This window comes from Dipodomys spectabilis, unplaced genomic scaffold, assembly GCF_019054845.1.
Source record: "Dipodomys spectabilis isolate Male_0828 unplaced genomic scaffold, ASM1905484v1 ptg000229l, whole genome shotgun sequence".
Classification (NCBI taxonomy): Eukaryota; Metazoa; Chordata; class Mammalia; order Rodentia; family Heteromyidae; genus Dipodomys; species Dipodomys spectabilis.
The window spans coordinates 563,989-578,862 of NW_024870906.1; the positions used below are offsets into that span (position 1 = coordinate 563,989).

General features: G+C 46.3%; 1 protein-coding gene across 3 annotated transcripts in view; it reads right to left on the reverse strand.

Annotated features, from left to right (window-relative positions):
* Positions 1 to 14,874, reverse strand: part of Ptk2b (protein tyrosine kinase 2 beta) — a 96,860-nt gene that overhangs the window by 28,129 nt on the left and 53,857 nt on the right. For all 3 annotated transcript variants that reach the window (XM_042697790.1, XM_042697791.1, XM_042697788.1), the window contains exons 2-4: positions 11,739 to 11,979; positions 566 to 744; positions 21 to 108 (exon numbers count right to left, since the gene is read on the reverse strand). In XM_042697790.1, coding sequence (XP_042553724.1) covers positions 21 to 108; positions 566 to 744; positions 11,739 to 11,942 — 471 coding nt within the window. In that variant the 5' untranslated portion in view covers positions 11,943 to 11,979. The remainder of the gene's footprint in view (positions 1 to 20; positions 109 to 565; positions 745 to 11,738; positions 11,980 to 14,874) is intronic.

Below are 14,874 nucleotides of genomic sequence, written 5' to 3' on the forward strand. Positions count from 1 at the left end.
ACTCTGGGGTACTTTTTCACCTGTTGGTAAAAGTAAAGCAGCGTAGTCCTGTCTTCTTTCAGGCTCTCCATGAAGTCTTCGGGGAGGTAACGGATTTGAAGGTCATACCTGCAACATGACAGACAGATACTCTGGTTGACAAAGAGAAACTGGAATCTCAAGGAAGCAGTGAGTACTGAAGGTCTACTCATGAGGTGCCTTGCTGGCTATCAATATTGGTTTTTCTTTCCCTAATTTGTGGCTGGGTGGAGAGCTATATGAGGTGGACAGCAAGCAGTAGTCACAGCTAATCCTGATTCTTCCTCTCTCCTCCTTCATTGCACCTGTTTTCTTTAGGTTCATAGACCCTTACTGGGGCTCTCCATCTTCACCACCTTCCCCTCCCTTCACCACAGCACCAATGGCATCTTGTCTGGGATGAGGATTCATTGGGAGCTCATGTTATGCCTTGAATATACATGCATCGGACACAATGTGAGGACTAAGGTTAGAATGCTGCCCAGATATGTTTAAAAAAATAGATTCTGATGTTAGCGAGTACTGAAAGGGAGGGCTCCATTCCTACCTCCACTCAGCTTCCACGTGTAGACATTCATACTTGTCTTGTACCTCGCCCACTGTCATCTGTGGATGTAACCAGTGGATCTCATCCGACTTCATGTGCTTCAGCCTCAGGCCGTAGCACTCGGCCAGCTGGATGTTGGGTCCAATCCGTCCACTCAATAGGATGGAGGTGATGATCTCCTACGGAAGAGTGAGGATATGACTCAGGAGTGCGTGCTGCGGGACACCCTGTCCTCATGTACCCTTCCCCTTGTGAGCTGGCTAGGGTGGGCTCTGTCTTACTTGCTCTGATTCTCTAGCATTCAGTGTGAGGGGACATGGTACACAGTGGATTCTGTCTGATAAGTGAACAATCAGGCAACGTGAGATAAAGGAAGGAGAAGCAGATATTGGAAGTGAGGACAAAAAGCAGAGAACACAGATTCTGAGCTATTGCACTGCACCACGTACCAATCAAATCACTTAATGGTTGCTGAGCATCTGCCACACCAAAAGCAACTTCTGAATGGTTTCCAAGTCAGCTAACACGACGGAGTGCTGGTCCAGGCACTGATTGGTACTTTGCACATGTGATTTCCCTGAGTCCACAAATGCAGGGACGTAAGCAGATTATCACCATCCTTAAATGCCTCATAAGGAAACTGATGTAGGTATACAGTTCAAGGCATTGAACTGGGATTCTGCACCCTGGTCTACTGGCCTGTGAGTATCACTACTAGGTTAAGCTGACTTCGTGACTGGTGAGGCAGGATAAGAAGGAAAGACAAGACCCACATCAGGAAATTGAGTGGCACTGTCTCCGCACTCTAAGGATGTAAGGATGGCCACAGGAAATGGAGAGCTTAAAAAGAAGACACCCTCTTGTTCTGTTTTCTTGTCACCCAGCAGTTCAGTGGGCCACCTGACTGGAGTCTGATACCACAGCTTCCTAGCCTGGAGCTAGAGTTGGATTAACCGCACTGCCTAATGGACAGCTGTCCAGAAGCCTATCAGTAAGGCCGAGACTAGCTCTGAAAACACTCTGGTACCATTTGAACCCCGGTTTCTCATGTAGTTCCACATACACTGGGGAACTAGCTCACTTAGGACAGAACAGTGGTTCAAGTTTAATAACCGGAAGATGCCCCCTATCTGTTGAATGTATTTGCATCACCAAGCCTGGAGGGTGGATGATTCAGGAAGCTTCTGAGACATTATGTTTTTCTAGCATGCCTTTCAAGAAGTTGACTAATTTAGTAAGTAAAAAGCAATTATTCCTTATTTAGAACAAAAAGAAGGAGGTATTCCATTTTTTCTTAGAAGAAACCCTCAAACTATTATTTAACACAGGTTTGGAAGGATGCCCGATTGTGCATCAGTGTGGGAATCTACACGTCTGGGTCCAGCTGCCCCTTGCCAGCCTTCTCAGACTCTGTAGATGGGTGAAGCTAGAAGATCCTGGCGGGAAAATGACTCTCAATCAGGAAACAGGATGGGTAGGACAGAAGCCTGGGAGGGGAGGGGAGGAAGGTGAAAGAAGAAGGTATGGTCTATGGTAACCACAGGAAGGGCAATGTAGATAAGAGGATGGGGTCAAGGTTGTGAAACAGACACTTTCTTTTTGGGCCTTGTCTCCACCTTCTGCCCTGTTCTGTCCACATCGCTATGCTGACAGTTGACCCAGAACCCCTCTTTCCCTCCTGAGCGCCAACTGTAATCCTGCCTCTGATGTGGATGTATGGAACTTTCTCTGTCCCCAGTTGAAACCTACTAAGCTAACGTCTAATTCCTTCAGTAACCCCACTGTGAGACTTACTATTGAAAATATCAACTACATGCAAGGCAAATAGGAGAGGAAATTAACCTTCCTTGCACATACAGCCCAGCTTCAACAATGACCAACATTCTGCCAATCTTGCTTCATCTATACTGCCTACTCCCAAACCATGACTCATTATTTTTTTACAGTTCTTCTTTTAAGGTAAAATGTATGTACAATAAAATGCACACATTTCATCTGTACAGTTCTGACACATGAATACACTTGTGTATCCCACACACTAATTAAGATGCAGAGCTTTCCAGATTCCCAGAAAATCGTCTTAGTCAGCCTTCATTGGCCACACTCCCTCCCTCCAGTTTCACTAAGTTCGGCCACCATCTAGATGGCAATATTAACATACAGAGGTTTTCTCTTAGTGCTTATAGACATATAGATTCAGTCCCATTGTTGGGTGTGTCAGCACTTTGTTTATATTGACGGGTGGAGTTCTTTCTGGTAAACAAACCACAATATGTATATTTAGCACCCCCTACTCCTACAAACCTGGACTATTTCTAACCTGGATGATTATGGAATTTATTCATATAAGTACTTTAATGTATATATGTTATTTCCTTTCAGTAAATCCTGAGAAGAAGAATTACTGAATCAAAGGTGATTCTACTTTATATATCCATTGTGACATGAGAGTCCTGTTACATGTCTCCAATAACATTTGGTGGTTTCTTTTTAATATTAGCCACCTTTATAGATCTATCATGTATGTGTGTGTGTGTATGAACACACAATATCTTGTTTACTCTAATTTGCATCTCCCTGATGACAAATTGTATTGAGCATGTTTTCATATGTTTATTGGCCATTCATATACCTTCTTTTGTGAAGTATCTGAAGAGCTTAACCATTTTTTTCTGTTATGGTTTTATTATTGAGTAATAGACATTTTAAATATGGTATGCTTCTTGAATATTTGCTTCATATCTGTGGGCTTGCATGCTTGTTACACATTTCCCTATCAGTATCTTTTGATTTTAAGCTATCAAATTGTTTTTATGGCTTTCTGCGTCCTAAGAAATCTTTGCCTGTCCCCAAGTCACGAACATATTTTGTCTTCTTTTATAAGTTTCATGGTTTTAACTTATACTTTTAGTTCTGTAATCCACATAGGTCTGTACAACTATATATGCTTTTATATGGTGTGAGGTAGAGGTAAAATTATTTTGTTGTTGTTCATATAGATCTTCACTTGCTCAGGTCTGGTTATTGACTTCCCAAATGAATTATGAATTATTTTTCTGTCATTGTAACAAATCGATTGCCATATGACAGCTGACATCGGATCAAGAAGAATTTGATTGGTCTCTGTCCTTGGTTCAGGCGTGGGGAGCCTCCAAATCTTGGAACGTTCCAAGTGATAGAATTGCCATTGTCATTTACGCCGGCCTCCTGGGTCATGACAGCGAATCACCCGGCATCTGGTGGGGCTTTCAGTTTTAGATAGGAAAGACCGCCATGTGATCAGAGGGCTAAACAGCCAGCCTGGCTTTGGGCGATGGGAGGGGACATTAAGTCCACTTGTATGGCCAATAATCCATCCATCAACCACACTCACATAATGAAACTCTAGACCCTGGTGTGCAGGCGAGCATTTTATTGGTGGTACACATGGATGTATCTGAAGGGACACATCCCTAGGACATGGAGGCTTCCTGTTTGGGATATTCTCAGACTCTGAGCTACGCACTCCACCATCAGCTGGTTCTAATCTATAGTTTGAAGGTAGTATTTTCCTGAGTTCTATGTGTTGTTCTAACAAAGTATGGGATCTGAGGATGGTAGGAACCCCCAAATTCATAGCTAGTCAGCAGTATGGGAGCTCTGGAGCTTGTGACTGGGGGCAAAGAGGGTGGGTATCTTGTGGACTGAGTCCCCAACCTATGAAGTCTATGTTAACTCAGGAATTGCATTGTGTCAGAGCTGCCTTGCAGTGTCTATCCTTCAAGTGTAACAAGGTCAGTGCCTAAAAGTGACAGAAAGAGTGATAACAGCCGGGCACTGGTGGGTCCCGCCTGTAACAGCAGCTATGGAAGATCACAGTTTGAAGCCAGCCTGGGTAGAAAAGTCCGTAAGACTCTATCTCCAAAATGATCAGCAAAAAGCTGGGCTGGAAGCATGGGTCAAGTGGTAGAGTGACAGTCAAGCAAGCAAGCAGAGATATGGTAGGGCTTGAGTTGGAACTCTGGTACCATCATGTGTGCACGTGCATACATGCATGTGTGCACACGCACATACACACATACACACACGCGTGGGAACTTCAGGATCACACACCAGCAAGAGTAGGAACCCAGTTCTGACACCTCCTTTTAGGCCCCTGGGCCAGTCTCCTCCCCACAATACTCTCCTTTTGTCCTATCCACCCACAGATTGGCGCTTCATTCAAAGAAACCATCAGCAAGTGTCTGTCACGTGCTCCCCCGGCAGAGAATAGCTAGAAGGCTCTGAAGCCTGCACCCAGCCTTCAACTAGGGCGCGACTTGCATTTATAGATGGGAAAAAGGAAGTGGCTTCAGTGTGGGGATATGAGTGAAAGAAGAGAGAGGTAAGCTTGGGGGTCTAGAGTCATCTCCCTTAGGTTAGCCTCACGGCCTACAGCCCCTTCCTGGCTCCTTGTAGCCTCTTCTCTGGGAATCTGGAAGCTTCTCTCACAAGCTTCCCTTAAGTGGGAGCAGCAACATCAGCAGTCTTCCCACAGCTCATCAATTGTCATTAATGAGTCAATATTTCTTTCTCTATTAATAAAGCACTCCTTAGAAGTGACAGTACAAGTTGCTTACATCCTCACTCAATTGCTATATGTAACATGATTTTTAAAAACAGTATTAATTATATCAGTTGCTTTTCAGATACGCCCCGGAGCCCCTCCTGCTGCAGGAATGCCTCCCACGCAGGGCTGCCCAGCACTGACAAGCAGGTGCATAGGCTGTCCACAGACCACGATCTGCACGTGAACAGTCTTCTGATACCTTCTTGCAAACATCTGCCTTCCGGTGGGTTTTCTTTCTTCGTGGCTAATGCTGATTTGCTAGTGTGAAGCCCTCCAACTGCCCTTTCCTGTCTTCCTCTTATCCGCCCTTTCCTCTTGTGGCTTCAACACAAGGAGTGGCACTGGATCATGGACCTCTTAAGGACATTTTGGTCGATGATGACCACATGTAGGAGAACGGTCCTGTGGAATTCCACATCCCCGAGGAGCAGCACACCGTTTTAGTCTGTGTCTACTCAATAAGTTACACAGGGACAAAAAAGAAAATCTCACAACAACACCGTTGCCTGTCATTAAGTCACACTCGACTGTATTTCCAGAAAGGGAAAGATCACCCCAACTATCAACTTCTCCGTTCACTTTCCCTCTCCTCTATTGGTTCTAGGCCTCTATTACTTCTAGTTCATATTTATTTAAAAAGATCCTCTTTATCACAGCATAGGACTTCTTTGGTAATCTCTATAGTCTCACTATTTTTCAGGCTCATCAAATTTTAATAAGCAATCTTTTTTCCCTACTGGGCTTATTAAATAAGCTTCATGTTCATAATCGAGTTTTAGAGGTGCGGTGATAGCCATGGCCTCCACACCTCTTCCAGGACTGCCCCTTCCCTCCCTCAGGCCCCACTTCTAACTGGAGGTGGTGTGCAGCCAATGCCTGGTCCAGAGAAGGCAATGAAGGCCTGTTATGTCCCTAGTCAGTTCCAGCTCCAGAGCTCCATGAAGAATAGTTTGATAGACGATTCCTGGTACTCCTCCAGAGACGAGAGTCAAGATTTACATTTATTTCCAATGAGTTTAAGGAGGAAAACTAGTATTTCTTGGAGTGTGAGAGTTTACTGAGACTGGCTGACCTCATGCGGTTTACAGATAAAATAGTTATTTTGTGCAATCAGCACATAGTAGGTGCGTAAATGGTAGCTATTATCCTGCTAGGACCATAGGATCTCTGTGGCCATGGCAGCACTGCGTGAGTTGAAGCAGAGGCAGGAGAAAGATGATAAATGATAAAATGATCCTCTGAGGTGATTGGACTGTGGCCACAGCTGGTCCTGCCAGCCAGGCCGTCCAGCCAGAAGAAACATTATAGGAAAAACAACTCCCTTCTGCTCCGAGAAAGAACCGCAAGGTTCTTTTCACTTAAGGTCCCACCACTCGGTACATGCTTTAGGAGGAAGAAGGAATAGTAAATACCCAGCAGAAAAGTACCAGTAAATCTACCTGGTACTTTTCTTCAAAAGAAGAATTCCCCTACTAAAACACTTGCTGCCGTGGGGAACTTTTTATCTGCCGAGCACCATTTGGGTAGTATAACATCATTGGCAGGCCTACAAAGTTATCAATAAGGCAGATAGCCATGGGTAACCAATGAGAATCCTGTCTTGTACCAAGTGCTGTGGGCCTCCTCTGGCCCACGTCGGGACCCTCCCCACCTTGTATGACTTTGAAGTTGGCCAGGAATCTCTGAGCTTTAGGAGAGGGTGCCTGGGTTGCTTTAAGATGACAGGTAAAGAATGTTATTTTTTGTGAGGGGATGGGACTGAAGACATTCATTTTATATAATGCCTCATAATTCAAACCAGTGAATCTTAACAGGGCACCATTGACATTCAGGCCAGAAGCTCCGTTGCGAGGGACTGTTTAATGCCACAACCACAGCCCAGTGAAAGCCATAGCCCTCTTCAATTACGGTGACAGCAATGACACTGTGGATGTCTCCTTGGCGAACACAGCCATTCATCTGTTCAACTACCCAACTATCTACCATTTGAGAATTACTTAACTACTTCAGCAGATCTACATATCATGCATTCTGGCCCATGTGTGCATGACTATAGAAACCAGGACCCACACTGTGGTTTTATTAGAGGCTGCAGGGAATTGAATGGTCTCCAGAAGACATGTCTATATTCTAACTCCCAGCCCTGTCAGACCTCACTTGGAAAAAGAGTCTATGTAGTCTGATTAAGTTAAGGATCTCAAGATGAGGTTATTTTGGACTATCTGGGTCACTCCTAACCCCAATGGCAACTATCCTTATAAAAGACCACAGAGGGAAGAGATGGCCATGTGAAGATCCAGGCAGAGACTGGAGTGATGCTACAAGCCCAGGAAGGCCTGGAGCCATCAGAAATTGCGTGAGGTAAGGGCAGAGTCTATCTTAGAGCCTCTGGAGGCAGTGAGGCACTGCTGGAACCTTGCCTGAGATCTCTATGAGAAAATAATTTCCATTATGCTAAGCTACCAGGACTGTAACGGTCTATTATGGCAGCAGTAGGAAACAGATACAATGGCCATACAAGTTCCTGGTCCCCAACACAAGTACAGACTACTTTTTAAAAAGGGACCAAAGAACAAAATAATAAATTGCACATAACTGATCACTCAGAAAGTGTTCATTCTGAGGTGATAAAAGCTCCATCAAGGACATCCGGCAATGCAACTGCCAGATCAAAAATAGAAACAACAGCACAGACACCTGACTATTCACTTGCTGATGTCATGAGCCTACAGAGACAGAAAGGCCTCCAGCATTGAGCACTGCATGTCTGCCTGGGCTCGCCTGGGTAGGTGTCTGTGTGGGTGGGGGGCCAGGAGCACACACAGGAAATGGGGGAGGGGTGCAGAAAGGAGTGAATGCACCCCTTTTTACGTCACCGTGGGGCAGGTCTGTGGCTTCCTCCCATGTTCCGAAACCTAAACCTCTATTCTCTTCAGGGTAGACATTCTTTTAGCTAGAAGTGACAACTTGCTCCCTAACCTTGTGGCCTGGCCTCCGTGGCGGCTGAAGGAAAGCAGTAGGGCCTTCTCTGAGAGCAAAGAACCTAAGCTCATGACTTGGGGGCTGGAGACCTGTCCTCCAACCACAGAGAGCTGCCGATCGCTGTGTTAGACGGGTTACTATAACAAAATGTTTTTATTTCTGGAGGTGGGGACTTTCAAGACCAAGGCATCAGCAGAGGCGATGTCAGGTAAGGGTCTAAGATAGGACTTCTCGCTGGGCTTTCACAGCAGTGGCAGAAAGGTGGGCTGGTCCTGTAAGCCTCTTCTATAGGATGCTGGGCTCATCGGTGAGGCTGTACTCTCCCAACTCAAGTGCTGCCCAAATGCTCTACTTGCAACAGTTATCCCATTAGTACTGAGTTCCAGCGTAAGTTATTGTTAGGAGGACAGCAACATTCAGACCACAGCACCTCCCAACAAACACCAGAGCCAGGGCTTCCATGTGTAAATTAGGGGTTTCATAATACTCTGTGTCTGGCTAGGTGATAGGTTTAAACTCAAAGCTAGCTAGGTTCAGTGTCTGACAGGTAAGTAAGCGTACAGGGCAGTGTCAATGTGTCGTGATATCTGGGTTGTGTCCCTCTGGCCATTCTAAAAGGCACTATGGGGCTTGAATTCAGATGGGTGGTGGTGAATATGATGGGACTCTTGCCTTCCTCAGGCAAGCAACACCCACGGGCTTCCCCCTGCATCCTAAGACTCCACCGTGGTGGGAGAGTGGCCTCTGGAAGGAGCAGGGTGGAAGGACTTGAGGAGGCTTCACTTTCTGTCCCTTTGGGGACACAAACGTAGATTCCCAGTACCCTGTTGCTTCAGGACTAAGCAAGAATAAGTCCTGGCCCTGGCTTTTTGGGTGGGAGAGGCTGGCTGGGGACGTGTGGCATACGAGGACCCTGCTGACAACGCAGAACTGCATCACAGCTTGTCAATGCCCTACTGTGTGAGAAGCAGGGATAGGCAGAAACCGGTGCATGCAGAGTGAGTCAACAGGAATCAGCCAGAAAGAGAAGGTACCGCAGGCCTGCTGGGCAGGTGCCAGGCAGGGAAAGGAGAGAGCACAACGCAGACCCAGGCGACACTGCCACTGTCCCCCAGGTCACGGTACTGTAGGCATTTGCAGGGGCATTGTTCATGGTTATCTCTGATGGTGTGTTTAAACTGGAACTGGAACAACCCAGAACATAGATACCCAACTCAAAAGAGAGTAGAACAAAGGGAAAAGGAGGAGAGGGGATGTGAGGGGAAGGGAGGGGAGAGGAGAGGAAAGGGAAAGAGTGGAAGGGAGAGGAGAGGGAAGGAGTAGAGAGGAGAGGGAACAAATATGGAGACTTCCTGTGTGGGCTTGTCTGGGTGTTGCTCTACCTGTTGTTTTCTAAGTCTCATCTTAACCCCTTTCCCAGACAAGCAAATTAGCACCTTAGAGGAAAATATAATAATATAAACCTCCACTTGCTATGGAGTTCAGAGCTTCCAAACAAACACAATTTCCTATGACTATCCAACAGCAAGAGAAATGGGGAAAAAATCAAGGAAAGCAAAGTATTGTTTTCATTTGGTGCATTGTTTGGGGATCTCCACCACCCACCAAAGTTGTGTTAGCTCCTGGGCACCAAGGCTAGGGGTTATTTCCATTGTTTTTCCACTTTGTGGTTTTTGAGATAGGGTCTCACTATGCAACCCGGGTTGGTCCCAAACTTAGCCTCCTGTGGCTAGAGTTACAGTCATGCACCACCAAGCTCAGGGTTCTGTAGTTTTCAATGGCACAAAGAAAGCATCAGAGGCTATTTGCATAGAAAGAACTTGAGACTAAAGATAAAATCATGATATGGGCCAATCCACATGGAATAATTGTTCCACACATGGCTGGTGCTATAGGAATCTCCAGCGATTCTGTGATCAAACTGGACTAAGTTGTGGGTGTTGGACGCAGCTAAGTTCTGAACGGTTCTTCCGGACAGACATGTATCTGGCAACCCTGACAGCACAGGCTGCATTTTCAGTACTGGAAGGATGGTGAAAGACGGTAAGTAGTTGGAAGTCAAAATATCCATGGAAATTAAGGCCAAGGGAGGGGAGGAGAGTCCAAAGTCAGGAAGCAGAGAGAGCAAGGGCGGGGGCTACTAGGAGAATCTCAGGCAAAGATGCAGGGCCTGGAGCTCATTATGCCCTAGAGGCTGCCTTAAATCGGCCCTGGGTAATGAAGCTGGTCTTTCCTGTGGAGAACAAACCTTCCTATATCATGCATTCTCCCAGGGTCCATTTCTCCCTGCCAGCATACCTGCTTTGGTTTGGAAAGGTTCACTCGCTGGTATGAGTTAATGTTGGCTTTGCTCTTGAGTGTGCCTATGTCTGGGGTATGCTGATATGCCTCATGCTATAGACAGCACAGTGCCAAGCACGGGTGGCACCCAGAAATATTTTGGAGTGGAAGGCAGAACTGCTCTCTACTCTCCCATAAATGATTTATCCATAGCACGGCTTCAACCACAAGCTAGAAGCTGACCATGCCTGCCAGATCCTCTTCTCCAGTTACACAGTCCATTGTTCAATCGAGCTTTCTGTGTGAAAATGTTAAAGCCTCTCTATTGCACAACAAGGGACAAGACTAAGCTCCTGGACTTTCCACTCACGGACAGCTTCTCCTCCTGTGTTCTTCATCTCAGCTACTGGAGCTGAGCCAGGACCGCAGTGCCTCACACCTCTCTCTTCCACAATTCTGGGCTTCTACTTCCATTTACTAAATCCTCTACATATTTCAATCCCATCTCTTTTTTTTTTTTTTTGGGGGGGGTCCGGTCGTGGGGCCTGAACTCTGGGCCTGGGCGCTGTCCCTCAGCTCTTCAGCTCAAGGCTAGCGCTCTACCACTGGAGCCACAGCGCCACTTCCGGCTTTTTTCTTTTTGCTTATGTGGTGCTGAGGAATCAAACCCAGGGCCTTGAGCATGCAAGGCAAGCGCTCTACCACTGAGCCACCTTCCCAGCCCCTCAATCCCATCTCTTCACTGGCCAAATCGGTTAAGAATAGAGGTCATGGTGATGGGTTGCTCGGCTTTGAAAACAAATTCTACTGCTTACTAGGAATGTACTTAGCTCCTCTCCACTTAGTTTCCTTCTGTGCAAAGTGAAGGTAATAATGATATTGTTTTATAAGGCTATACATTGAGAAGTCAGTGGGGTACTATATATGAGGTGTTTTCAAAGGTACTAGCCACTACCATCACCATCCTCACCAAGAGGATGTCATGTCAAATGATCACCAAGATCATCATCTCCACCACAGTCAACACCACCAGCACCACCATCATTGCCATTTGAAGAACCTCAAATGCCATAACACTTAATGGATTGAGATTAATCAGATCAAAGACATCAAATCACATCTGAGGTTCAAGCAAAGGTTCTCATATCTAGCTCCTGGACACCTAAAGAAGCTGGCCATAGGAGGATCTCTTTTGATGCCAACTTGCGTCCTGCCCACAAGCAGTCCAAGAGGGTTGGCCATGCTAAAAAAGGTCTGCTCAGATGTGTCCAGGAGAGAGAGGAGGGGCATGCCAATAGGGAGCACACACGCCTCCACACTTACCCGGACCTCCGTCTGCACCGTGCATTTGACCAGTTTGAAGTTTTTCCCAGGGTTGAAGCTGTTGCTATAGAAGCAGACCTTGAGGATGCGCACATCTTCTTTCTCGACGTCCACAGGTACCACCACCATGGGCTCTGGGGGGCCTTCGGGCCGGCGTAACGTGCCCACCTTTACTCGGCTCAGGGGCTCAGACACCCCGGACATCCTTTCAGACAGTAGCTAGGACCGGCACATCTCAATCCTGCAGAGGCAGCAGAGGGACAGGCCTGACATGAGTCTGTAGATGGCATCCACTGAGCTTCAAGACAGACGCAAATAACACATTCTCTCATTCCTGAAGTCTCCCCTTAAGGGCATTCAGCTTCCTTGATGGGAGAAGCTGCAGTAGAAGCAGCCTGCATAAACAGGTGGTAGAACATCCAGACTTCAAACTCCCGAGCATGTCAACCATCTCTTCTGAAACCCCCCTCCCTTCTGATCCCCCACCACACACACACACACACACACACACGCACACACACACACACACACACACAGCTGGCTCCCAGGCAAGGGGCCTACACTTCACAAAGGCAGCTGTGAGACGGGGTGGTCACAGCATGGTTCCAAGGCACCACAGGAAAAGCAAGGAATGAGACATTAGAAAATAGCAGGCGAGAAACAGAGACAAGGAGAAAAGGCTGAGGAGAAGTGGGATTGGAGAATGGGAGCCCAGGGGAACTACAATAGAGAAGGCAGAAGGGCCCAGGCATGATTGGGGGAGGGGAGAGAGGTCATCACTGGATGATTCATCTCCCTTCAACCCCAGCTACCAGTCACCACCTTCAGGGTCAGAGGTCTAGATCCAATAGAACATTGATAGAGTATCTCTTGTCACAAGTAGGGTAACTGAAGTAAAACAACCTTCTGCTTCCTAGTTTAAACCCCAGTATTGCAAAAACCAAATCAGAACAAACCAGAAAAATCCCAGATCAGTACTGATAGCCTGCCTTGGCAAAGAAGCCTGGTGGATATGTAGTTTAAGCCAGTCCTACCCTCTGAATCCAACAGGACCATCAAAGAAGTTCTATCTCTGCCTTGGTGGTTTCAAGCAAGGCTCTACATTGGGAGAAATACTAACTTTAAGCCCTTCTTCAGAGTTGCCTCTGTATGGGTCTGGGTTGGGGCCTGACATTGGTATGTTCCAAATATCTCAGGAGTTTTCAGCCTGGGCTGGGGCTACTGCTACAGGACAAGCTTGGGTCTTGCCCTGAAATCTTTAAATCTATCCTTGTGGAGAGAAGATCCCTCTTTTTTAGAAAGATTGGGACTTCCGAGGGAAATTCTTGGCCTGGAAGTTGGGACAAATGATGCAGTTGGCAAAGTTGAAACACAAACATAGTCAAATATTTTAAATATGCAATCATAGCTTATTTTTATTCTATATACTTAATTCATTTTCCATTTTGTGACAGTACTGGGGTTTGAATTCAAGGTTCTTGGGCACTGTCTTTTAGATTTTTCTGCTCAAGGCTATAGCTGTACTATCGGCCACAGCTCAACTTCCAGCTTTGTGGGAGATAAGAGTCTCATGGACTTTGTTGCTTGGGTGGACTCTGAACTATGATCCTCGGATCTCAGCCTCTGCCAGACCCTCTATATTATTTCTTTTCTATGCTAGGCACTAGAAAAGACAGATGTAGATGTTCATTATCTTTGAAGAGGCATTTCTAAAAGGAAATGCATTATGAAAACTCAAAAGAGATATAAAAAAGAGGGAGGGCAGATAAGTCCCTCAGTCAGGGGCACATAGACAAGGAAAGCACCAGGATCAGAGATAAAAAGACAGACACGATTTGGGATGTGAATGATGGAGAAGAGCAGGTCCAATGTATATTATTATAGTGGTGATGTACATCTATCAGTGTATCTGTATTTAAAGCCCTATCTGTACGACTAACTAGCTATCCTTCCATCCTGGAAGTATCCCTAATTTTCAGCAAACATCGACCGAACATGTCCTGTGTGCCAGTGTTCTGCCACGTGATAGAGAAAGGTCTGACTGTTTCCCTTTGAACTATAACAAGAAATCTGAAGGAAGTTATTTGAGAATTAATCCCAGGAAACACCAAGAAAGTGAAAAATGTGTGCCTGGGAGGGCAAGATGGCCCGTTGAGGAGTCCCCGGAACACCTCCCATTCAGTTCTGCTGGAAACTTGGGGACCTAGAACACATCCACCCAGAGAGAGATGGGGGAGAGAGATCTGGGGTTATTAGACTCAGCATTGCACACTTGTTCCCAGCATCTCCAGTCAGTTCTGCACAAGGGAGAACTCAGAAAGCACAACCAGGCAGAGCAGGGAGTTGAGAGTCAATAACAGTAAATACTGAAATGGTCAGGCCTGAGAGGACTGCACAGGGGATGGCAGAAATACCACTAGAGGACACGAATGTGTCCCTAAAGACCATAGACTCTGGTCAAGCATATGCACAGGAAACTAGATGTAGTTAGGTACAGACCTCACACACAGCTGGTCCTGGTGTCTCTTGGGCCAATGGCCTTTGGCATTTATTTGCAAGAGTAAATTTACAAGATGTCTTCATGAGGCAGACTTACAAACCTGGTGTCTGAGGGAGGAAGTAGCCTGGCTTACAGTGTCTGTCTCCAGTGACTAGATTGTCCCTGCAATGCACTGGATGCTATGCCCTCTAATATTCAAAACCTAACCCCTAAGATGGTGGCATCAGGAAGTGATGAAGTCACTTGAGGGTGGAGCCCTTGTGGATGTGAGTACTGTCCTTTTACCTGAACATGTCTGATCACCTTTCTGGCAGCAAGCTGGTGATGTGCAGCTAGGAAGAGAGTTTTCACCTAAACTTAACAATGCTAGCATGCTGTCTTGGATTTCCAGAATTGTGAGAAGTAAATGTTATTTATAAATCAACCAGTCTGTGGCATTTTGTGATAGCAGCCTGGACTGATTAGACAGAAATCCTAGGGCTCTATGAATCCATCTCAACATGCTGGCCTTCCAAAGGCCAAGGGAAACCTGGGGGCCATTAGTGCTGCTGGAGCTGTGGACTCGGTCCTGGAAAGAAGGGCATCATAGCCACACCCACAGTTCACACCATGTGGCTCCCAGGCAGTCACACGAAG